The sequence below is a fragment of the Rhea pennata genome, chromosome 3 (genome assembly GCF_028389875.1).
Source record: "Rhea pennata isolate bPtePen1 chromosome 3, bPtePen1.pri, whole genome shotgun sequence".
Classification (NCBI taxonomy): domain Eukaryota; kingdom Metazoa; phylum Chordata; class Aves; order Rheiformes; family Rheidae; genus Rhea; species Rhea pennata.
The window spans coordinates 71,312,523-71,339,416 of NC_084665.1; the positions used below are offsets into that span (position 1 = coordinate 71,312,523).

Genomic DNA, 26,894 nt, shown 5'->3' on the forward strand with positions numbered 1-26,894 from the left:
CTACGAGCATCTTGTGGTGTTATTGCTGTGAAGATCAAATGATCTGCAGGAAACGGTGGCCTCAGCAACTGCTCACTGAACTGTATGTATATATATATATATATGTATATATATGTATACATATATATATGCAAGGTAAAACTTCAGCAACATGTAATAGTTACATATTTTGCAGTATGTATTTACCACTGCTGTATTACAGTGTCTCTAGGAGCTCCATCTGGGTGCCCCATAAGGTCTAATGTCATGGGCGCCCAACAGAAAGTTCTCTGAGCACTGATGAAACCTGTTTTTAGTATTTGTCCTCATTGTAGATGCCAGCTTGAAGGATGATACTATTATCCTCTCCATCAGTTTCTTTTTCTCTACACAGAGGCCTATTTAGAAACCTCTTCCACCCGAAAACTCACCATTTACAGGACTCAGTCATGATCCTTCCCCTCTCTATCTAGCTTATTTCAAAACAAATTCAAAGCTTTTCAGGTGGGGATGGATGACAAACAAATAACAAGCTGCAGAGTTACTTAAGCCTCATTTTTGAGGTAAGCAGACTAAAAATGATTGTGAACTGAAAGGACAAACTATTCATAAGCCTCCAGATAATTCTGCAAGCAGAAAGGAGCTGAGTGAGACATATTAACTGAAGTGTTGGTAGATCGCAGATACCTAACCTTTGTTCAATTTGAAGCATGGACAGAGGTTGCTTAAGGTGGCTTGAAAAATGCTCTGAAAGTTCAGAAATCATGTGGGACCAAGGACTATGACAGAGGTCTGTTACCTGACTGACTGGCGTTACTTAACCTGAGCTTCAATACAGCATAGTGACTCATTCCCACTGATTTATGCCAGAGCCCTTTAAACATGGAGTCCTCCAAAGGCTGTATTAAGCTGTAGAATAATCTTCCTTAAAAAGTAGCAGTGGAGCCATTGCTAGAAATGCTAGGCAGAGCATTAGGAAATACTCATTTCAAAGTAACCAAACTCTACAGCCTACTTCTGTGGACTCGCTCAGGAAGGTGCTCTCTGGAGGCTAGTGGTGGGGAAGCACCGAGCCAACACACTGTTCACCTGGACCTGTTCATGGAGAGAGGCTATGCAGGAAAATCAAAGAGAGCCCTTCTCTCCCTCTCAAATATTCATGAAAGTTCAGTAAATCTGACATAAAACTGATGAGCATGTCTTGAAACGGTGACCTGCCTTCGCTTGCTAAATGGATTTACAGATAATCATCAACTGTTTCTTTTGTGAATCAAACTCTTTGACACTAAGCAAAGCAATTGTAGTAGGTCTTCTGGGAACTAAATGTAGTTACCTCTGATGTTGTTTTTAAAGTACTTGTTTACAGGGTGTCAGATAGTAAGACTGTGTATGATTCATGGCAAATAGCAGCATACCAGAACTTTAAACTCTCCTTGCATTGCAATTTGCCTGCTAGCTTGCTCGGATGAAAGCAGAATATTTATCTTTTTACTGCAAATATACTTTACGATTAGCACTTTTTAAACAGCAAATGTAAAATATAGCATAGCAACTTCTGTTAACTTTAGTATAAACTACATTAATCAAGTGCCTTCTGTAGATATTCCCCTAGTGTTTATGCCCCAAATTGACTGTTCTTTTTATCATAGAAAACATTCACAAATTTTCTAGAATAATTTCTTTTTCTTTTTCTTTTTCTTTTTCTTTTTTAATATATATGGTTTGAATTTCGTTTCAACAACCTTGATACATGCAGTCTAGGACATTTTGAAATATATACAACCAGTTCCTCCTTTATTTATTGAATTGTAACTGCCCAGAACTGAATGGAGGATTCTGTTGTATTTGCTGTGGTACTGTTGATGATGTAGGACCTAATTAAAATAGCACTGCTAGCATGATGTACACATGGCTGCACAGCTGCATTGCAATTTTTTTTGTTCTTACATTTACAGGAACCCTGCTTATGCATGCAGCCAGCAGCTCTTTTGAGCAGCTTGGACAAGAGAGACATATACTGTTTTTTTCACAGGTTATTATTTCTTACCTAATGGAACAAAACCACATCTTCTTCATGTGGCAAACCTCCCATATAGTCTATGTAGAGGTACTTAGCTGCTTCCAAGAGCATTTTCTATCCTGAACTCAGATTAATGATGGCAGAAGTGATCTAGGAAGGACTGGAGAGGATATGTGTGCCTGCTTCTTGGTCATTGGCATAAACACAGGAAAATGAGGATGAATAAACTGGTCAAGGAGCTGTAAAGTTTCCAACAGAGGAAATCTATTTTACCTATTACACCAGGAACTACACCACAGAGACTGTGGATCTACCTCCTGTTCAAAGCTGAGGATAAATTTCTTCATTAGGTCAATTTTTTAAAAAAAATCTGTTTACTTGGCTTGCTGTTTGGCAGAGCAGAGATGAGAGCTGCACTGTACTCTTGATAGAGAGGTCATCTGCAGTATTTTTGCTAATTAACCCTCTTTGCCTCTGTAACATGCATAAACACACACATACATACACGTTCAATCACTCTTTGCAGACTTTTTCAAAATCTTTTCATGTAAGTACCATTCTTACTTTGCAGTCCTTTGCTGAACTTCTCTATTCAGCTCTTTGAGATGAAAATAGCTCCATGAAATCACAAATGGGTTTAATTAAATTTTGTTTTTAAATTTTAAGTGCAAATCAGAGCTAAGGTCTGTGTTTTTGTCTGTGAGATTCTTTGATCCCAAGCTGACTTTTAGATTTCTGAAGCACACACCATCAAAACAAAATTAATTGGAGTACCATGGGTTATCCTGGAACTCAGAATAATAGCAAAATTTATCCAAATGCATCCAATGAAACACTTGATATATCATTCTATTTAGCAGTCATAGTCTACAGAAGTTCATTTGTCTACTTTCTGTTTTTCCTAGTGAAAGAAATATAAAGGCATAAAAACAGTTTTAAATTTGATATGTAAAAAAGTAAAGAGAATACACTGCAGAACTGTTTTCCTACTATTGTAGTTCTAAATTTTAATTTAGAAATAATAAATTTATTTCTATGTTTTTCTCTCATTTCCTCTCCCATCTCAATTATTCTTTTCTTTTTATAATGCTCTTCTTAACTACCTACAATCCAGCTGTAATCTGTTGCCACAGCATTTGTACAGCTGAAAAGAGAACATCACTGAATTGTCAGCATGTTTTCAACTTCATTAAAGATGACAACCTGGTAATCAGCTGTACGGGCTGTATTACCACAGTTACAAGGAAATCTGAGCTATTTTCCTGCCATTACATCTTCCTAACAGCAATTAGCATATTCCAGAGTTGAGTAGCACAGTCCATGTTTTCATGTTTATTGGAAAACTGCTTTGAGAAAACTTGGAATTTGCTTTCACAGGTCTCTCTTGAATAAAGACTCCTAAACCACTATTCAAACTAATGGGAGAATGTCAGTGTAGTTGTGATATGTTTATTGGGGGTGAATGATTTTAGAGTAAAGTTTGAACTGCTCTTCCACTAAATTTAGCAACTGAGAATTGTCAGAGACAGAAGTTCTGCTCAAAGAGAATTAACTTTGCATATTTTGTTGTAATTTCATCTTCATTTCACTAAATTGTGGTCTTTTGGAAAGACCAGATAAGTCTTCTTACCAGGTAGGTAAGTTACCAGGTAGGTAATCTTGATTTTTCTATAATTCCACCAGCATAAAGCATGAAACTTTTCATAGAACTATATTGTAAGAATGTATAAGCTAAAATTGACCCAGCAGGGAAAAACTAGTACAGATAAGGAGAAAGAAGAAAACCTGGAAAATGATGGTAATATAAGGTAACACCTACATGAGTCAAAAGACATATTTGATTTTTTTTCTTAAAAAAAAATGAAGACTTAAATCTAGCCATTTATGACGAAGACTTTATGACTAGAACAAAATTAGGAAGGATTTGGTAGAAGAAATGAATCGATGTTAAGTTTGAGAACATCCATATAAAACTTAAGGGTCAGCATGGAAGAACATATAAAGACGCTGATGAGAACAAAGTCAGAGTCTAACCAGAGTTTATCACAGGCACCAATAATTGCTAACAGAATAAAATTGAAACATAGGAAAGGAGATCAATTGTTTCTCAGATATAAGCAAGGTGCTATTTCCTATAGGAAATAGGAAGGAAGGAAGGAATCTGAAGATAATGCAAGGAGATTCTTTGGAACAATTTAAGAGAGAAAGTCAAAAATATGCAAAGCAAGTGGTTCTTAGGCATTTGGATAAATTTAAATGCCAAAATATGCATAGAAGGAACAAGGAGACAGCTGCAGTAGTCAAATGAAACATCTCTAAGAGATATGAGAAGGCAGCTTCAGAGAGAAGACACAATGTGCATGAGTATGTGAACAGAGAAAGACGGGAAAGGAACAGAAGATGGCTTCCTAGGTCATAGGTACCATTCATGACATGTATATATGATAAAGAGCAGAACAGCCAGAAATCAGGTGTATCAAGGAAAAAAAGTAAGAATGCAATGTTGAGATGTGAAATGTAATTGAAGAAAAGCATGTGGCAAAGTACAAACATATTTAGTGTTTGCCAGATACGTAATGCAAACAAACAAAATCTGCAAAGCCCCTGGGCAGGGCTTTGTACCATACAGCTGATATTCTGAGACTGGATAAATTTGATGTTTGCTAGAGGCCTCACATATTTCTGATCAAAAGTCCCTAGACAAAGGAACAAGTCCCTAGACAAGGATACAGATAACATACAAATGTGACATATCAACAGCAAGCATCTGACACGCTGCATGTGGTATGCATGCACTGATTGCCTGGACTTGAAGTGTGTGTGTAGATCAATTGGATAGCAAAGATCATGTGGTTTTAATGCATTTCAGCTAAGTAGAACTTTCACTCAAGACGAGACAAAGCTACACAGCATGCGAGCAGTGACTATTTGTCTCAGATTTCAAAACGTCCTCTAGCCCAAAATGTCCTCTCCTGAAAGATGGAAAAGGCAACAGAGTAAGAAAGTTGTGCCAGTGTTGTCAGATACGGATATTCATGAAGTGTGTTAAGTACAAAGCATTCTGCACAGCATGGTACACAGGCACAGAGAAAAATAGAGCCCAGGTCCTTTCAGAGTAGTGATGAATTTAGCAACAGAATTTAACAACCACTTTCACTTTTGCTGCAATGCAGCATAAGGAAATGTGCTTACGCCACATGGCTATGCTGTCCGAGTTGGTTTGCAAAAATAGGCAGAACAGCTCAGAATGTCAGGTCCAAGCCATGACATTCATATGGCTTATATCAGCAATGCTGATAAAGTCATGGAGGCATACTGAGGAAATGCAAGGTTAGATGTAAGTATAAGGACAAATACTATAATCTTGATATCTGTGTGATAGCTGTGACAGCAGAGCCACTTCTGAGAACATTTGTCTTCACATCATGAAGTTTGTTACCAATTGTACTGTCTATGCAATGCCTGAGAGGACATCTTACAGCAGAGGCAGTTGAGGCAGCATTTCTTGATGTGTTTAAAAGGTACATGACATCTCCCAGACTCCAAGGACTCAAGCTACCTCCAAAAGCAGTACACCTGCCACAATGGCTGACAGCAGCAATAAGAGCTGAAGTGCAAAAGGAACGGCAGCAAACACCTGAGTGTAATGGAAAGAGGGGGAAAACTCAGCTGCAGAGACTGCTAACACTGACATGAGCTAGATAGGCATGAGCCCTTTGGAGCTAACAAAATTAATTAGTAAAACTAAAGAGATAGTCCCTGCTGAGCCTGAGCCATCGTGTGGCTCCCTCTCTGCTCCGTTTTAGGCTAGACTGCATGATCACACAGGACACAAGACAGTCGGGACAAGTGTCTTGCTTGTCTTTTCTTCCTCTCTGCAGTCCAGCTATAGCCTACCCATCCTAAAGGGCCTCATTTACAAGGCCTCCTCAGCAGTCGCAGTCTGTGTCTGGACGCTGTGTCAACAGGGACGAAGAAGCAAATGAAGTGCACACAGTTGTCTGTCTAGATGATGGCTCTTCCAGAAAACACCTTCTGGTATTTTTGTATTGCATCTGCACAAGTCCAGCAAAGGTACAGTGAAATATTAGAAGGAATAGGAGTCCTTGCTGTTGACAATCTACTATACAGAGACACTCGGCAAAAATCTAATAGCACTACTCATAAGATGGAGTGCCATCTAAAACTGAATCATAGAAAAATAAAAATTGGTGTTGTGTGAGTTGCTTTGATCAGACCTTGGAAAAAATGTACATCTGATCTTGTTCAAAGACAGTGAAAACAGTAAAACATTTTCAAGTCTCCAGCTTCTCAGAGGAAAAATCAGAATCCATAACAACACTGGTTTACCTAGTGCAGTTTTCATATAGATTTCTGCTATGAAGCTGAAGGGAAAAAAGGAAAAAAACAAAAAGCATGTTATTGGGAAAATCTGCTGAGAACTTTGAGAACAAAGGGGCTGTATTATTTTCAAACAGCAATAAACGACAGAAATAAAATCATTGACTACATTCCAGGGTATGTTCCTAGAGATTCAGGATATGACACTGTAAAGGTAGACGTGCCACAAATAGTGGACAAAGCGGTATTTTTACAGGAAAATGCTTTAGGAGCATAAAGATTGAAAGTGTAGAACTATAGCAGGAAAATTAAATTCAAACAGAAGAGAATTTACCATTGTCACTGGATGTCAGTACCTACTGTGGAGTATAGTTGAAATGGATCACAAACCTTAGGGGATATTCTTGATAAACCTTTAGCTTCTGCACCATGTGTGAAGCTGCATTATCAGCTTCACACATGATCATAAACATACAAAAGTATGACTTCAAAGTGAAATACAAGCCCAGAAGAGAAATTCTTTTAGCAGCATGTACTGGTGTCTGCAAATAAGAGAGCAGAAATTCTGTGGAGAAACAGAGAGCATCAATATGATGAATCTTTTAAAAGAATAGGTCAGGATGGCTTGCTGAAAACCAAGTTCTCCTGGCCTAACAGGACTTTTGGAGTGTAAAAAGCAAAGTTAACTGGGAAAATTAAATGAAAGAAAACAGTGGCATTGAAGGAAACTCCTTCCAGCCATCTGAAAAAATTTATTTATGAACCTTGCAGTGGTGTTACGGAAAGTCTGAGAATTAGATATCTTCACTGATCCCAGATTACTGTAAGATACTAGAGATGGCCAGGAGATGCAGAGATTTTGTTTCTTTTTCTTTCATATGACAATGAAAAGTGTAAGGCAACATTTGAATAAATTAATTTGTATTAATGATATTTGCATTGTGCAAATTACGAGAGGCAGAAGCCTCCAACTCTTGTACTAACAGAAGATATACTTTAGAGAGCCTAGCAGCAATGGATAACTGATCTAGAGATGATACTCTTAACCTACCACTAGATTATTATTGTAAAACTGTTTTTGAAGTAGCTACAGTAGACAATGCATCCCTGATCTCTGGACTTAGTGATACAAAGATAATATTCACCAGCTAAAGCATCAATAATGAGCTTGCTTCACACAAGGAACCACAGGACACATTTGAAAAATTTCAAAGCTGTGGCATTTTGCTTGCACACACGCACTTTCACACACACACACAACCAGCCATCTGCACTGCCCACAGTCCTGTGGGTGGCTGAAAGGCGTACAAATCAGCAAGCTGATTCTGATACTGTTCGAGGTGGTCAGAAGTGCTACCTCTTTGTTTATTAAGCTGCTAAAATGCATCTCTGGAGTCAGATATTTTATCCTCACAGGCTCTAGCAAGCAGAAAGCTCAAAGCTGTAACCTCTGTGTAAAGAGTATCTTTTTCTTTCCAGAGCCTAATATCAGGGTGAAATAAAACAGCTGAATGAACAGAGGAAGAAGATGGAAATTCTATTCATGATAAAAATGCCAATATACCTAATCTCTTCCAAAAGGCTATGTGGGTCAGTGCCACTCTAGTGAGAAAACTGAGCAGCCTATGCTAGATGTTATGGAGCCAAAAAGGGGGTTTTTATCTGGGTGAAATCAAATATTTATCAGCTGCTCTTATTGCTATGAGCACAGTAAGTGATGACCGTGCAAGCCCCATGATATTGAGAGGGTGATTCCTGCCAAGCCAGCCACCTCCAGGAGAAAACGGGCAACAGTTACAGCAAAAACATGTATGCTCTATGGTTGACCCACTGTTAATACACAGAAATGCACAAAACAGCCCCTGATATCTACATAGGAGAAAATCCAAATCTAAAACTTGGAGGGACTACATCAACATCTGCTGGGATGCCTCCTCTCCATGACTTAACCACAATCATCCTAAGTGTGGTTCAGATCTTATGAGCTTGAGCTTTGTCTTGCCTATGAAAGTGTGCATACAAAGAGCTTTTCCTCAGAAGATCCAAAGATATGTTTCCTTGCAACATTAGAAAGACACTCCACATAGCAGTCTTCCTAAATGTAACGTCCAGCCTTGTCTTTGTGGGAGTGTCACCGTTTCCATGAGGAGGTGAACTTCACTGATGTATCAGTTGAGAGGGCCATTTTGTCCCTCTGCATCTGGATAAGCAGTGATGCAGTTCATGGTCTGGACTTTTAAAACCCGACCAGGCTCTCTCTTGATATGAGCTTGTGACCACCCAATAACCCCTGTAATGAAAGAAGACTCAGAGGAGATGAGCCCATCAAGATACTCTTCAAGCTCAGGAAGGTGCGACCTAGTAATCACAACCCTTGCATGACTTTAGCTTAACACAAAGAGGGGCAGAGGGTGACCTTTGTTTTAGATAAGTACCTGAAAATTTGGTGAAGAAAAAAAGAATGTTTCCTTTTGAGTTTAACAAAAGGTGGGAATGTCTCTCTGAGATTAGCCAGATCAGCTTGGGGGAAGTGAGTATGTGGCTCAGCCCAATGTTGAGTGTAAAACCTGAACAAATAACAAAGGAATTTTTGAAGGGAGCAATGGGCTGGAGCCGGCTTCAACCCACGTATTCCTTCCCGGCAACTGGGGACGCTCAGCGTCATGACGGTGAGTGTATTATAGAGACCAGTAATAGCAATTGCACTTGTATTGTGATTTCAGTATACTGCTATAATACTCTGCTAAATCAAAAATCCCATGTTAACACCAAATATCTTCAAAGTAAACTTTTACATTAAATATTGCACTCTCCGTATGTGTGGAGGAGCTAAAAGAACATAGTCAGAGAGTACTGGACTCTGACAGAAATACATTCAGCTGTTTCTCCATCTGTCCTAAAGCTCTTTCTTTTTTCGATGAACTTGCTCTGCCTTGTATACATCTCCTTTCTAACATCTGCCTTCCTTGATTAGTCCTTGGCAACCTTCCAGCACCCATCTTCAGAAAGAGGTGAAACAGTGCCAGCCACATCCTCGTGTATCCAGAATGCAGCTTACTCAGGAAGTCAAGCTCTTATAGCCCTCTGTGATAAGGTCCTCCAAATCTAACAGGAGGATTTGAGCTACTGCCTGACCCAAACACTTCACTGTCATAAACTGGACTGCTCAGAGGAGAGTCACCTAGAGCAGGCTGCTCAGAGCTGTGTCTGGTTGGACTTCTGAAGCACCTTTGCCTATCAAAGGTTTAAATTGTGACAGAGATCATTTCATTAACAAGAAACTTCAGAACTAGTATCATAATATTTGATCAATCATCAAAATTATAAAGGATGAAGGAAAGAAATCATTTCCAAAGGGATTTTTGTGAAAAAGAAGATACAGAAGCAGACATTTTACACCAAAATTTTCTTATTTGGAAAGTCAATACTCAGGAGAGGTGATCTGTCTAAGGAATTAGGTCCCAGTTCTGATGAGTGTGAAATTGTCCCGTCAGCTCTGCCAACTGAGCAGAACAGACAATAGAGGCCAAGACTCAGCGAGAACATGAGGCAGGTTTTAAAGTTTGTTGTCATTTCTTTTCCTTGTAGCTGCTCCAAAACTAATAAATAGTTCCCTGACTTTTCACTTTTTTATAGGGTAAATAGCTTTATTAATTATCTTTTCTTCCATTTTAGGAGTTATTGAAGGCTGGTCAGAAATGTATTAAATATCTTACTCTCCAGGATGGGAAAGGTCCCTCGGAGGAGCCAGCAGTATCAAGGGCATTTCTCTACCAAATGACAAGAACCGGTAACACAGGCTGCCAAGCTGGCAGATAGAAATATCCCTTGGTATCAGCCAAAGGCAGTGATCACGAAGCAGGGAGACATGGAGAAGACTTGAGACCCGAGCGTCCTACCGACTTTGACACCTCACGTTATTCTTGGTTGACAGAGTGACTCACTGGTGTGACTCAGACCTGAAAGCCATCAGGAATGTGTAAAAAAACACTTTGTGACAGACTGAATTCCTCTGTAACAGTTTTGCTAATGCCCCAAACACCCGGGGTTATGCTGTGAGACTCTCTGAATCCTCACATAATTCATGAAAAACCAGTTAATCAGCAGGACCTCAAGGACTGGCATCTGCAGATTCCATGTTTATGGCAGAATATGACAGAATAATGTTGCATTACAGTAATTCATGATGTTAGATTTCTAATATATTGCTTTTGCAAGAATGGTATAGTAAGCAATGCCTAAACAGAGTTTCTTGGTTACTATCAATATGTGCCAACTCTAAGCTGCTGAGAATAGGATGTCTTTGAAAAACTTCATTAATTCAAAAGCCCATTACACTTATTGCAGGCTGGTTGGATTCTGTATCACTGTTTCTAGAAGCCAATGCCACAGAAAGGGAAATGATGCTGTTAGTTGTCACTGAAAATGCAATTTGTGAGAAGATCTAAAGGTTCTGACCTTGTCATTGTTGGAGTTGACATTTATTCCTATATAGCGCCATTGGCTTCCATTCTTATCAGTGCAGGTAAGGCAAAAACCTGGTATATTAACCTGGATTTCCCTATAAGGAAGCCAAAATGAATCAAGGTCAATCAAGATGAGATAACAAGAAAAGAGATTCTGAAGCCAGATTAGGCCAGATGGCTGTTAAATGATGGGTGCCTGCTACTTAGAATATATAGATATATGTGTATATATGTTTGTAAATATATTTTTGTATATATGTATGTATACACATATATGTGGTAAAATTTGGTAAAGCAGATCTTTCCAGTTGGAGATTTCTAAAGTTATTTTTTTCTGAAATTCAGCTCATACAAAGGTCTTTGGTAGATCTTCTTTGAAAAACAAACAAAAAAATCTTTTTATTTTAAAAGCAGTTTTAAGCTCACTATCTTCTTTTTAACTGCCCATACCGTACTATGTAAATAAACTATCTGATATCTTGAAATCATCTTTTCTTGGACATCACTGTGTCCTGCACCATGCTCATGTGCATATGCCATGCCCCAGCTTTATTTCCCTTTGCAAGCACCCGAGTCATCCAGACCTCCTCACAAATTTTCTCTCTCCGACAGAAAACGTCAGCAGCAAAACACACATGCCAATGGCATTTCTGCAGAGAGCTGCACACAAAAGCCAAAGCCTGACGGTTACCATGGGATTCTCTCATTAAGCTTTTACTGAATACACTGTATTCTTCACTGTCTATTAATCTCTGCTACTCTTCCTTCCCTTACCAAAATTCTCCTGCTCTCTGTGCAAGAATGTTAATTGTATCAGGTCCCTTCAAGGGTAAAGGAGCTGTTGAGCTTTGGCATTCACCAGTGAGCTTCCATCTGGTTTGAAAAATCTCTTCTCTCAAATCTTCGCCAAATAGGTATTGCTGCGTATTTTAGAAAAGAGAAGAAAATCAGCTACTGCATCTGTTGTTATTTATGAATAATAATAAAAAGCTTTGAACAAGGAAGGTACATAATGTGCCCTCCTGCTAAACAGTGGGTAGAGTTCTGATTTTCACTAAGAGCCCATCATACCCATTTAGCAGGGTAAAGGAGCCTTAAAATGGGTATGTTTTACCCATTTTACTGGGTAAAATTATCTCACTCACTTAAAGGCCCATTTACACTTCCAGAAAAGTATGAAAGGGTCACAGAAGTAAAGATGGCCCAAGTTACTGTTTCATGTGAAACAGGCATTTCTGTTTTCTATACATGTACTATGCGCCCAGGCTTACGGCTTTGATATAGGAATGGCTCGTGGGGAAGACTTGGCTTTGCAAAATGTTAACTGTACATAGGCAGCTTAGAAGAAAGATTTCTGCCCTTTTGGATCACACAAAGACTACAGCGTAGCTGCATGTACTGAATCCCCTAGGGAGGCAAGCGTGACATTTTAATGTGCACCTCGTTTTACTTAAGACAGTAGTACTAAGAAGGTTTTGTTTTACGCTTAGTCCTCAGGTAAAGGAGCCTGAGTGACAGATTTTTCTTCTTTTGTCCAAATCTCTAGTATGCTCCAGATACGTCAAAAAAATTGTCAGCTATAGCACGGTTAGCCAGCTATGGGGGTGCCTGTTTCTAGACAGCTGCTAGGCTAGATCAGGTTTCCTATGCAGGCCCCAGGTGCTTCATATGTTGTGATACAAAGCTGTGGCTGCTATAAGCCCGCAGTAGATTTTAGAAAGCTGGGAAGGGAATTATAGTGACTTGCTGCTGGCAGATTTCTGTTAATGTGTTTGCTCACATTCTTCAGGATCTTACGAGAATTACCAGCGAATGCAGATAACTGACAGGATCTTAGTTATAATTAGTAGCAGCTTCCCTTCTGACATACAGGAAGGGCTAACAACATCTTTCTTAGGGCAGAGTTGTTATGCTATACGCCAGGGAGGTACTTTAAAAAAATATATTTTCTGGCAAAAAGCCTCTCCCACTTGCTTGAGACAGATGGCAGTGGAAGGGATTCTAAAGTGATGTAGTTAGAGGGTAGCAAAGTATTGTACAAACTGTAGCAGCGTGTAGGCTGTTGTTATAGATCAAGAGTTATTTTTGATATTACTGAATATACATCCATTACATCAAGGCCTCAAATAAAAATGACCAGTTCCAAAATAAGAATATCAGAGCAGATACGGATGGAATTTCTATCCTTTTCTCCATACTAGCTGTGAAAAATCTCAGAGAAATAGCATTTAATAGATTTGGAATCTTGAAACTTGAGAACTGAATCTGAATTAATGTATTTATTTAGCCTGACTTGTGAAGTGTACCTGTCCACAGAGTCTAATCACATAGAGCACTGATTTTCAAAGTTCCTTCTCTTCCATTTCAAAGGAATTTAAAAATGCAAATAAGCATTAGTTGGGCTTTCAAAAAGGCCTAAAAACCTAAATACCCTTGAGGAGTTTAAGATTCACTGACTTTCAGCAAAACTGAGAGGTCTGATTTAAGGTTAACTCTCCTCACTTGCATGACACAGGAAAAAAGTATCAGACAGCATGGCTTGGGCTGCTGAGTTTCTTTACAGCTGCAAACAACCCTGTGATGTTTATTTGAGAGGTCTATTTGATCTTGGAGGGCCCCTTCCCAATCTGCATCTTCCTGGAAAGTCCTGTATCTTTTTCTACAAAAATATCCTTTTAGAAATCTGTTCTCCCTTTCCTGCCATAGTTACAGACAATACAGATGAAAAATGAAGTGTAGAAAAGGGAGAAGCCAAGAACAAAAACAGAACAACAAAAAACAAAAAACAGAAAAACAAAAACTTCCTTTCCACAGAGCCTAAAGCCTTTAACAGAATGAACCACGGCAAAGGGGCAGGATTAGAAGATCTTTTGGAGTATTAGCGTCAGCCTAGTTAAACAGAGCTTAACAACCTGAGTTAAACAGAGCTTCTGGCCATAGTTTGGATGGCTATCAGGACTGAGGAGATGTTTTCAGTATAAATGGTGAGGAGATCTGAGCTTGAGGATGGCTTTTGAGATTGATCTTGATAGCTAACATGGTAGTGCTTTGCTTTTTTACAATGCGTTTTCACCAATTTTTCCAGCTAATCCCTTTGATTATTTCTAAATATAAAATGTACTCACCAAAATGGGAAAATATATGATAATAAACAGGTAATAATAAGTAGTAATAAAAACTCTAAATAATTATGTATGTGACTCAAGATATGTTCACATCCATAAGAGGCTGGATGTTATTTAGAGAATAAATTCAAGTCCAAACAGTGATCAAGACTTTCTCACCTAAAAGTGCACCCTAGTTAGAGTTTTATGGCTTTCCTAATGCAAAAATTTGGAGTGTAGTCCATGCTCATCAAAACTAAGTGAACTAACCCATTAACAAGCGCAAGGCCTCTCAGGAGCTAGGCAAGATAGAGATTGCCAGTGGCACTGGCCACCCCTGAGAAGATTCTGGCTCTGTCTATCTATTATAAATTAGACCTGGGGATAGAACAAAATGTAAGGTAGAGCCAGCTGAAAGTCTGACTGCTTTTGTTCCAAGAATGGCACCATGAGCTAAAATAAAGACCTGGGAAGAGATTCTTGCAGATCCAGACTTGCTGTTCCTGCTGATGTTGGGGATCTGAGGACTCTGGAGTGGCAATATGTGTTGCTTTGGGGACCTGCTGGCATACAAGCCAGCTCAAGCCGCAAGTGCAGGTGTTTCAGGTGCTTTTTTCTCATTCTTTTTTTCTTTCTTTTTTCTTTTTTTCCATCCCCATAGGCAAAGCTGAGTCCAAGGTGGCAGCTTTTGCAGCGGTTCCTGGCTGCATCTCCTTGATCTCTGTTTCACATGTGCCTAGAGCTAGACCTGCTGAGATGGCATAGCTCCACTGACGCACTGGATGTTTTGTCACTTAGGACATGGAGACCCTTGTTATTTTTAAGGGACACATATCAAGGCTTCAGTTCAATCATTTAAAATGCCCGTAAGAACTGAAGCTTTCATGAGGCAAATGCATCAGGGGTCCAAGTTTGAGAAGCACAAGTTTGAAGGAATTGGCATGAAATAAGCAATACTAGTTTCTCATTTCCCTTTACTCAGCAGAATACAGGTCTGTACACATGAGCTTGAGAAAGAAGTGACTGTTGGGGTGGGAGTCTCCCTTGGACAGAGTTTTCTCAGGAACTACATTTCAGGCTGTGAGATAATGAGCAGAGAGGCATTTGTACACAGGAGAAACTCCAGGCTGAGTAATGCTTTTAGCATCTGGGTTATTACTCATTATCTGTATTAGAAACACTGGATTTTATTATTCTGCCTTTTGAGGTCGTACTTTATCTCTCTGCTGATGGATTAGTCTGCTCAGTGGAAAACTTTCCAAATCTGAAGAGCTTTGTGCAACTGAGCAAGAAACTAGAAGAACATGAAATGCTTGGATTGAGAATTGTATGTTACAACTAATATTTAACATTTATTTAAAAGGGGGAAAGAAGTCATGTAGCAGATTCTCACTATCACATTGACCAAATAACTGCAAATATCTTTTCGATTCCTCCTTAATACTCATATTTTGCAGAAAATTTCCATTGGTGCTAATCTGCCTGGGGTGATATTCATTCACATAAAGTGAAATATACAGAAGAGTAGGAATGACTGAAAGATTTTACTGGCACACATGTGGCGATGAGCAGCTTATGTAGGTCAGCACATATGAGTACTTTTTTTTTTATCACTAGAGCATATATTTTGCAAATGTTAAGCATGAAAGGAGAAAAAATCAGAAATTTTGTAGAAGTCATTAAAAATTTTTACTAGGTGTTGTAACTGTTTACTAACCAGGCCTAACTGTGGCAAGCTTTCATTTTTCAAGTAAGGTAGATATTCAGACATTTTAATTACAAAGAGTGAGATTCTCACTTCCCACTGAAATGAAAAGCAAAATTCCTATGGACTTTAATGCAACTGAGAGTTCATCAACTGCAGGAAACTCAGAGAAGAGAAAAATAATAACTCATACATTTTAGAAATTGGTATTATTCCCAAAAGCATTTTAAGGATAATGCTTTATTCTTGCTATATCAATTCTGAGACTCTCCCAGGACAACAAGCAAGATTTTTGCATTGTCTCCAGATGCTAAGCATATATCCAGTGGGAATCAAATATGATTTAAATGAGAGTCAGATCACAGAATAGTTGGGGTTGGAAGTGACCTATAGAGCACATCTGGTCTGATATCCCTGCTCAAGCAGGGTCTGCTACAGATGGTTGCCCAGGACTGTGTCCAGCTAGGTTTTGAATTTCTCCAAGGATGAAGCCTCCACAACCTGTCTGGGCAAGCTGCTCCAGTGCTTATTCACTTTCATGATAAAGAGGTGATTTTTATGTTCAGACCAAATTTTCTGTGTTTCAGTTTGTGCCAGTTACCTCTTGTCCTGTTACTGGCCACCCCTGAGCAGAGTCTGGCTCTGTCTATCTATTATACGCTAGACCTGGGGACAGAACAAAGTATTTTATATCTAAGGCTAAAGCTCATTGTTGTTTAGGGAATGGAATTTTCCAAATTGACAGGAAGAAAGAAACAGTTTTTGATTGCTGATGCAAAATCAAAAGCAAACAAACGAAAAAGAATCAAGATTACAAGAATACTAGCAATACTTGAATTAGTGGAAAAAATCCTAAGAGAAAACAAAACAAAACAAAACAAAACAGTGGACAGAGGAAAAATGGAAATATAGAGAAAAATGGTGCTGGGTATACATTATGTGGGCCAAATACTGCCTATGTGTCACTGCCACTTACAAAGTGACCATGAGCTGCCTTTCTTGATCCCAAATAATCTTTGCAGCAGCAAGGAGCAGCTTAGCGTCACCACCAGATACTGTTACTCCTTTAAGTCAGGGAAGGGTGTTCAGTACAGGTGCCAGCTCCGTGTTCATATTGTTGTGATTTCCACTAACATTTCGTACTTGTTTCTGGCAATTCTCTCACTTACTTTTGCACCACAAACTTTTTGATTGTAGTCAGACCTTTACTGTGATTTCACACTCTTCTAATGTCTTCGTTAGTCTTTAAATGTTGTACTTTCATTTGTATTGCCTTAATCCCTCTGATTCTCCCCAGTTTGACGGATAGGATGGAGTTTCCAAAATCTGCCATAGGTGACCCTCATATGGTGATGACTGTTATGGCTGTCATTGTCACTGACATATAAATCATTTATTTCTCCTGACATTTTGTTCTTGCTGCCTAAAAGTGGGATCAGATTTTGGCCATGAAAATCACATGTGTACTGTATGTGAGTATGCAATGAACATGAGAAGTTTTACTTTTTTTTCGATTTAGAGATTCAGTGTTCCTGATACTTCAAAAACCATCATAGAACTGGGAGGAAAAAAAGATAAAGTAGGATATAAATAAAAATATCCCCCCAAGTGAGACACAGCACTTTCAAAGCATGGTTTCTTTTATTCTCTGTTTCATTTCTTTGTCCTTCACTGACCTCTCTCCTGCCAGCATCTACCATTTTGTAATCTATGATTTGATCTTATTATAGGTGATTTCCATATATTTATTTTTAAGTACATACTAAGACAGTATATAAATAAAATAATTATCAAATTTATGGAAAACAAAGTGAAACTGCTGACATTCCTGAAAACATTCTTGTGTTTTCCTGGATTTGAACTACAAAAAATAAGTCAAACCAAAAATGCAACAGTTTTACTTTATTTAGTGTCAACAGAGTTCATAATGTTTTCCATATCAAGCTTTTGTTTAAAGTTTAAGCAGGTATCTACATGTTATGCTAGGCAAGACCTTACATCTCTATTCTGCGGAGCAGACAATAAAAGCAAAGATTAAATGGAAAACATATTTTATATTAATTATAGCTGGTTAGCATTTCTCAGCACCTGAAAGGAAATAAACAGAAGTTCTCTTCTACTGGAAGCTCTCAGTATATTGGCTCAAATCATTAAATGTGGATAACTTACATTGCTACACATAGTAACATGGAAATATTTATCAGAAATTGATGAATGAAACAGGAAGAATAATGAAGAAAAATGACAGTACATATACGCTCCACAAAGGAAAATAAACAATGTAACTATTTGGTAAATAAATACCTGTAGAACTCTTAGAAATGACTTACTGATTAATTGAATAAATCCATCAACCTTTTGTGATGGCATCAATTTGCAGTCTTTTATGTTGCTGTTTTTCCACAGCTACTGCTTTAAATGCCTTTAAAATGTAGGAGACAATATAATATAGCTATATGGAGGGATCATAAGCAAGTTGGTTACTTTAGTGAAATACAATTGAATTATTTTTTACTTAACTCTCATATGCACATGCTTAAATTAACTGCATCATTATAGTTATACTTCACATTCTTTTTTTTTTTTTTTTTTTTTTGCCTAGCTCTGCCTCCTAATGTTATTTTTTACCTACTCTTTGATTAATCAAAATTTAATAGCAGAGTGGAAGTATGACATCATTTTTCCCTTTTCTTTATATTGAAGGAGCCTTTTTTTTTTTTTTTTTTTTTTTTTTTTTTAATATAAACCCTTTTCAGAAAGGACTGTCTTGTTTAGAGTGGTCACACATGGCACCATTCTTGTATGTGAACATAACCATCAGAAATCATAGTTGTTATAAAAGGAATACCTATCTGAAAAATAAGCACTCCAGGGCTTTGTATGTGTTAAGAAGAGGTATAGGAAAAACTAAATAGAGGAGAGCATATATAAGTGATTTTGTACCCGCATCATGAAATATATTCAGATAATACCTATATATGACTGAGAGAAATGAGGAGACAACATTTAGCACAAACGCATGTAGATGCATGAATATAGATGCATGAGAATGCTGTGAAAATTAACTCAACGGCACATACATGTTCTCCTAGGAATAAAAAGTTATTCTAAATGCTCACACATGCAGAAACCAGCCTTTCAAATGCTTGCAAGAGGAAAACAAAATCTGAGACAAATTCAGACTGACTGAAGGAGGAATCTGATTCAGTCAGCAAGTCTCAAATACATTTTATGTGAATTTTCTTCTATATCACCTGTGCCTTTTCTAACTTGAGATATTTATGACTCTCTCTGTACTCACTGAACTATAGATTTAGCAAATGTAATTGTATATTTGAAAATGATTGCTACTAGGGCTAGCTGAATCTCATGACCACTATAACACTGTCAACCTTTACAAGTCTATTAAGTGTCTCACATTATCTGGGGATTTTAGAGGATTTATGTAACCTTTATGTTTCATGTTCTTCCAGATTTGAACACATACACAATGATGCTATCCCCTGTTATGGTAAATACTTTCATTATATGAAAAGTGTGAAACAGTAGATATGAAAAAAGAGCAGTACATAAGTTAATCAGGGTTTATGGGGAAGTATTGAGACAGAGTGGGAGAGAGAAAATGGAACAAAAAGATGGTGATATAGGAAAAGAAAGGAACTATATGAAATAAGAGATGCTGGAAAACGTCTGGGAGTCCAGAAGACTGTTGAAGAGCACAAGCTGAATATGAGCATTCTCCTTCACATTTAGCTCCAGATGACTTATCTGCTTGCAGGATAAAGAAAAGGCCAAGAGAGCAGTTTGGTAACAGGTAGTAGTAAAGCATCTTCCAATGGTGAATGTAGAGGTCTGGTTTTCTGATTAGAAGATTTAATTTTGGATCAGAGGTGACCATACGCTATTTTTTGAATGATCAAGTTAGGCACTGTCAATCCTATCTACTCAAAATAATAATTCCAAGGCATTTGAAAGTCCTGAGAGCTACATTTTCCACTCAGCAGAGAACAGAAAAGATAATGTTTGATTGAACCTGATGAAAAAACTCTTTTGTAATGTCAACAGGATTTGGATGAGGCTTATAAAAGACAGATTTATCAGCTGGCTTCTGAGACAATAACTAGTGAGATTTTTAAGAGAAGAGTATGTTTTGAAAAGACTTCTGTGCATGCGGGGTAATGAATAATATGTATGATGCTGCTTAACATTAGGTATAATATCTTTCTTTCTATCGCACCTTGCTATATCCAGGTCACAACTCCAACTGGCTGCTATTGCCTCTCTTGGTAAAAGTCTGCATGGGGGGGCTTGGTAGGACATGAGACCAAGCAGAGTTGATTCTTCCAGTCCATGACTTGAGATGAAGCCGATTAGTGAATACATAAAGAAAGGGTCCTTCACCAACTCTTCTGTGTGTTGCCACTTCTATATGTGAATGAATAACTGCAGTCTCAAGGGTAGTTTCTTTCATACCTGGTAGTTACATTTAATATTGCATGTAATTTGGGGTGCATTGATTAGCATACCATCATCTGGTCTACATTTTTCTCAAAGGAACACTAGACACAATGATTCCTGCAGCATTTCTACGTATTGGTACTTTAATACAATTTGTGTCACCTTTAGGATTTGTCTCCAGTCCACATACACTATATAGGAGCTAGATTCACACCAGCTGGACGACAAATTCAGAAGGTTTATCAGTTTCCTCTCAGCTTAGCTTGAAGGGGCTCATCAGAAGAAACAAACACGCTCCATACATGGGGCTTTCCAACCATGATAGAAAAATTCTCATCCTCTGATTAATTACCTCTAAAAGGAAAACAAAGAACAGGAAATAAAAATGTTACCAGCCTGAAGATTCACGCCGTATGAAATTTTGTTTTACCTTGAAAAGTCTCAGTTATGTTGGACAGTGAGTTATTGTTAATGTACTCAAAGTGATGACAAGAATGCAAATGATTAACACCTCCAGGCTCTGAATTATTAGCTCTCCTATCTGGATTTATCCAGGAATCAACATATGTTTTACCAGACTTTTCCAAAATGCTGTACAATAGCTGAGTATTGCACCCAGTGCTTTAATTAAGCACGTGGGGAACGAGCCTTATCTCCTTACCTGGCTGAAAAGCATCACTTGCAGTATAGTTATGACATAAAAAACTGCAACAGCAATAACTAATGAATGCTCCTACTACGGAAGAGTCTTGGGAGAGCACAACCAAGCATATTCAAATGTAAACAGCTCTGCTCTTCTTTTATTAGATGACCTCAGGTAAGCTATCAAAATATGTGAGCTCTATAAAGAGGATGTTTCAGACAGGATTTCATGTTTTCAGTTTTGGGACAATGAACAACGGATAAAGAAAATGAATGCAGTGGAAATATCCGAGTTACATAGCTCCTGCTTAACAAGGATTACTTACGCAATACATAACACTGTTGCAACTGTAGACCTATCAGAGACTTAAAATTCCTGATGAGTGGCCAAAAAAGATGTTTTCTAAATGAAGAGTTTATTGCAGTCAGCCTTGTAAAAGAAACCTTTTAGTGCCAGTGATAACGAAAATATGTGCTACTTATGACTGAATTAAAATGAAGTCATGACCTGGCAATTTCTATTCAATGCTGTCACATCTATGCACTGCACAGATCAGGATTGTCATCATGTAAACATAATAGGATTATTTATCCTGCATTGTTGCTGAGCTGGAAACAGAAATTCTGAGTTTTCTACAAGTTGTGAATAGCATCAGGGGGCCATGAATAGCTTGGAAACCTATATTTTTCCATTTATTTTTAAATGCAAATTACACTAGTCAAAAAATCACTTTTGTTAAAAATACATTCAGAATTAACAAATGCAAAAAGAAAAAAAAAGACACATTTGGATTGTATCTCTTGCCTTCTGAATATTTAAGTTTATAACAAAAGCCAGCCTAGAAAAATAACATTCTTTACTGGATTTTGAGGAGGATACACCTGTACAAATCAAAAATGTCATCCAGATGTTCTCACACTACTGTGCTCTAAATTGCTTCCAAAAGAGATCTGTCCACTAATCATTTAGTTTAGTAGTCAACAGTCCTAAGTTCTTTTTAATGGTGATGCTGTAACTGCAACTCAAGCAGGGTTATGAATACCAGCTTCTACATGTGTGTATATATAAATATATATATACAGCGTGTATGTGAGTGTGTGTATATCTATTCTATATGTAATATATGAATACACATTTACCATTGTAATACTTAATAGTTATATGTGCTTCCTATTTCCTAAGCACTGTACAAACATTGACAATTCAAACCTCACAAAAAGCCTGTGAGGCATTTATTATCCCCATTTTATAGATGGGGAGACTAAGATACAGAGAAATTAAGGCCAAACTTTTATAAATTAGTTAGACCTAAAAACTATCTATAGACACTTCAGTAAATTATCTGACTTCTAAAATCTCTATGTACCAGTAGATGCCATTTTGAGAGCAAACACTGAAAGATATAAAAACTGTTTTTGACAACTGAATCACTGTTTATGTGCCTAAACTGTTTTCTTTTATGCTAGAAAGTCATTTTTATAGAAATATGATTTCAGTTAACTTTTATACAGGGAAGGTTGAAATACCCTGGTATGATATTTTCATTACATCTAAACTTTTAAATATTGTACGTCTGCTATATTTAATATAACATAAAAGTAGAAACTTCCAAAATTTTTCAGTTTTTGGGAAATTTCAGCCTGGCACTTGGAGCTGTATGATCAGACATCTCATTTCAGGTACCCAAGTGTGAAAATTTGAACTAGGGATCCCAATCAGCCAAGAATGCTTTACGGGATGAGGCTGAAGTGACTTGCCTAATTCATGCAGGAACTCATTAGCAGGATTTAGGACTGGAATCCTTGGCTCTATGCACAAGCCATTTCTTGGATTATGCAGCCTCTATCACTAGTTTTTCTTGTGTAATATATATACATACACATACACACACACACGTATATATATATAGATATAAATCTCACTGAATAAATGTAAATACAGATCCTGAACATGTCCCATATCTAATATTTGGTGGTGAATGCCTGTTCCTCTGTCACTGTCCAGAGTTACTGCTTGTGACACATTACATCCATGCAAACACAGCAAAGGGCATTGGTTTGTATAGAGATGAATAAGTGGAGCTAGTGCACAGGTCATGGGAACTCAGAAGCCATGGGGACATGAAGGTCTGGGGAGCAAGGAAAAGAGAGTCGCTCGGGGGCAGCTTGAGCTTTTCCAATGACTGAACCTCCCTCTCGCCCTCAAAAGCTATACGGTCACCTAAGGTGTGATAGGTGCACGTGTTTGCGCTGGTTCTGAGCAAAGAAACAATGATGATTCAAGTTCCTGAAAAGCCTGAGCAAAATATTTTTTCCTCCTAATGAAAGCCATCTAAGTGCTTGAAAATACAGATCAAATTTAGAACAAAACATATGTTCCTAGGAGTTCAGAGTATTTCATATACACATTGACCTACTAGCAAAATTCCCAAAGGCATCTTGTTGCCAACTACGTAACAGCACAGTTTTTTTTTCAGCCACAATAATACAGGAAGATAAAATACACGTTCTAACACACAACAGATCCCCCGAATATACCACAAAAAGGTCTCCAATATTTCATCAACTCAGCTAGTCCCTCCCCCCACTCCCCAACCAAAAAGAAAAATAAAATATATAGTTCCCTTATGATGCAATTAGAAAAGAAAAATGCTCACTTACAGAGAATTTTCAGTTGAAATTAGATATAAAAGAGTAAACATAGCTAGTATATATTCAGTTGGCCTTGGTTGATAGAAATCTGCGGATGTCTCTGTCATTAGTAAAAGACATTTAGAGATAGCTATAAAAGCACCTACAGTATGATAAATAAAAACAGCGGGATTAAGAAGCACTGTTTCTGCTGCTTATTTCCAGTAGGTTCAGTTATTAGTTTATGTTACCCTTTTCCCCACCCTGGCCCCCAAAAGATCTAATTAAGATCTAATTTCCTTTTTTTTTTTTTTTTTTTTAATCATTATAAACTATTTGTATCTTGACCACTGTGGAGCCTCAAAAGTAAAGCACTTTTCTGAGAGCTGGCAGTTTTCTACTCAGTCACTCTGCTGAGGAGCAACAGAGCCTTATTCCCTGACATGAAAACAAAACAGAACAAAACAAAGAAAACCACTGACTTAGAAATCGTTCAGAATTAACAACAGCATGTTGAGCCTAAAGGACGTTACTTCAGAAAGCTTGCACTGAGTTTCTCTGATGTGCAACGCAGTAGGGTTAAGGCAAGTATGAACTGTACAGCCTTCAGGGCAAACAACGTGCTGTCCAGTGACTTCTGTCGCAAGGTCATCCTGGTATTTTTAGCATCATGTTGACTGCGGAGACTTGATGTGGCCAGGAGTGCAAAGGGGCTCTGAAAGCACCAAACGGGGTGGGTTCATGTCTTAATCCAGATGGGCAGGACTGGTGGTGGTCAGGGTAGGGAAGAGACAGAAGATGGCACCAATGCCTCCGCTCTGACCCTCCTGCGCCTTGTAGTGGGACGCTGGGAGGCAGGAGGTCCAAAGTGCGAGTCCTGGGCATCTCCTTCTGTACCCAGTAGAAAGAGGGGCTGAATGTGCCCTTTTATTTTTGTATCAATGTTCAATCAGCATTTTTTAAAACACAAAAACTGGATTTTTTTGCTCTTTGTAGAATCTAGGGGGCCATCCTGAAACAGTTTCTTAGACAGGTCCTCCAGCCCCTGTTGAGTAGTCCCCATGTTTACTTTGACCTAAGAGAGACAGGAAAAGAAAGATATTTCAATCCATTAGAGACACATCTGACAACCACCCTGCAGCTCCTGTGCCCATCTACAAGCAAGTGTAAGCAGCCAACTGGTAACAGTTCAGATATATGTGGGATGAGGCTAGCAGAAGGGAAACACTGTTTGCTCAGGTGATCTCTTGACTCTCTTTGAAACATCATTAAAGAAGTCAGTGTAGGTTTTCCAAGCCATTCTAGGCAGGAATAATATTTAACTGTACACTTCTGTCAGACCGCTGACCATGTATAGCTGGAAGATGACCCGAACAATAATAATCCACCAAGAACACAGCAATCTTTATGAAAACAATTGACATTAGACAGAACAGAAAGGCTGAGTAATGGGTGCATGGGAAAGCTGCCCTGAGGCTCACTCTAAAAGCAGCGCGTATGTGTGAGTGCCACAGTGTCTGTGAAGCTAACAAGTGCTATGGTTAAACTTGCATTTTGTAACTCTTGACTTTCACAGTCTAAAACAGACAAGTTGCTGCTCATTTCTAGATAGGGTTTAGCTGGTGGTTTATTCAAATGAAGTGTTGCCTATGATATCTGAATTCCACAAACATGGGTCTTAGGAAGTCCAGCTCAAGAAACCAGTATCACAGCAGATTTTTACTGTGTGAACATGCTGAGTGTTGTGCTGGTTATACATTAGCTCCTGGTTTTTGTGTCTTGATTATGTTGCATTGTTGCTTCAAATGAATCATAAAGTAGTTATCTTCAGATTAGCGTATGTGAAATCATCTGGACAAATGGCTACAGCTTTAGGCTAAGAGACCAGGATGATGCATAAGTAAAATTCAATAAAATACAACAGAAAAGATGGGAACAGGTACTAAGGCAAATGCACTAGAAAAAAAATCCCAATTACTGACTCAAATTTCCTTCAACATTTGGAGAAAATTAACATTCCTATAGTCAGAGACTCCTGTAAAGTAAGCACATTCTAATGAAAAAACAATGCCTACAAATAGTTCTGTGTAGCATGAACATACATAAGCAGGCATATATGTATGTGTATATATATCGGTGTGTACATGGAAGTGTGTGTATGCGTGTGTGTATATATATGTGTATATATACATAATATGTATATATAATGCATAGATCCTTAGGCTTCACAGAGTTCAAGACAAGCAAGCTTTGCCTCAGGGCTGAACTGCTCTTGAACAATTTATCCAGTGCATTGGGCATCAGTATCAGACATGCATTTTTTTTCTTTTTGCTTCACTTCTTTTTTTGAATGAACAAGTTTTACTGGGAAAAACTTAAAGAAAAATCTCTCTTCCCTCCCTCCTTCCTGCTGATTTTAGAACAGTGCTCATGCAGTGCAATCTTGTTCCATGGCTATAACTGTGTTTTTCTCATGTGCAGTAAAACCAGTGCCATAGAACAGCTCTTAGTGTGCAGTCACCTTCCTTGGTCACCTCCCAAGAGGTCTCTTGACAATTGATTTCCATCATCTTATTGTGTACTTGTCCCACTGTCTGGAAATGAGCACTGGCATCTTCAGCGCCGAATGCCAACAAGCTGCTGTTCTGGACATCAGCCGTGGTGCGCTGCAAGGAGGTACGCGAGCAGCAGGTCTGTCTCCTTCTGTCTAGAATGCGTATTCGTTTTGAAGGGACTGTCTAGGCTTCTTGGCTTGCACAGCGCAGAGCACGCTGCTGGCACTTCAATAACAAAAATAGCCATTTACATCTAGAGTAGATAAAAGTCATGATAACCCCCTTTCCCACCTCCAAACCGATGTTTTATTTATATCATATTTTTAAATTGAATATATTTTGCTCCTTAAAAATAAGGCAATTTAAACTAAATGTGAAATTGGGACAGTTGATGAGAAGGAGAACTGTGACAGGAATTCAAAGCCTAAAATATAGAGAAAAGAGACAAAGTGAGTCTGATTCTAATAATTCTAACTATTTAAGGAAATAGTAGCCAGAGAGTCACCTCAATTCACTGTCTATGGGCAATGCTCCCTTTTCATAAATCAGTTTAAGTATCAAACATTTTTCAATAATTCTTTTTTTTTTCTTGAAGTCTCCTGTTCATTTATGGTAGTTTTACATAACTAATTAAGCTTCATATTAATATTCTGCATGCATTTAAATTGAGTTCAAACATTTTTATAAGTGCAGCTTAACTGATATTGCAAACAAAAAGTAAAATTCTTAAGTAAAAAAAAAAACCCTGACACAACAGAAATGCAAAACCAGGGGTCTTAATAAATCAATATAATTATTTAATTGCACACCTAAGTTCGTGTAGGTTCACTGTAGCCTTCAAATTAACAATGCAAAGTGCTAACTTTAGCACATAAGTGAAAACTGGTTGCAATACTGTGTCTTAGCATTCAGCAATTACTAAGACTTAGCATTCCTTCAGGACGATAATTAAACTGCACATGTATAAAACAGTTAAAGCTGATTTATAATCCC

At 38.1% G+C, this 26,894-nt stretch overlaps 1 protein-coding gene across 1 annotated transcript in view; it reads right to left on the minus strand.

The window, feature by feature from the left end:
• Positions 1-23,302: 23,302 nt before the first annotated feature.
• The window catches only part of NKAIN2 (sodium/potassium transporting ATPase interacting 2), a 545,944-nt gene continuing 542,352 nt past the window's right edge, over positions 23,303-26,894 (minus strand). Inside the window, exon 7 of the mRNA XM_062570920.1 lies at positions 23,303-24,421. Coding sequence (XP_062426904.1) covers positions 24,412-24,421 — 10 coding nt within the window. The 3' untranslated portion in view covers positions 23,303-24,411. The remainder of the gene's footprint in view (positions 24,422-26,894) is intronic.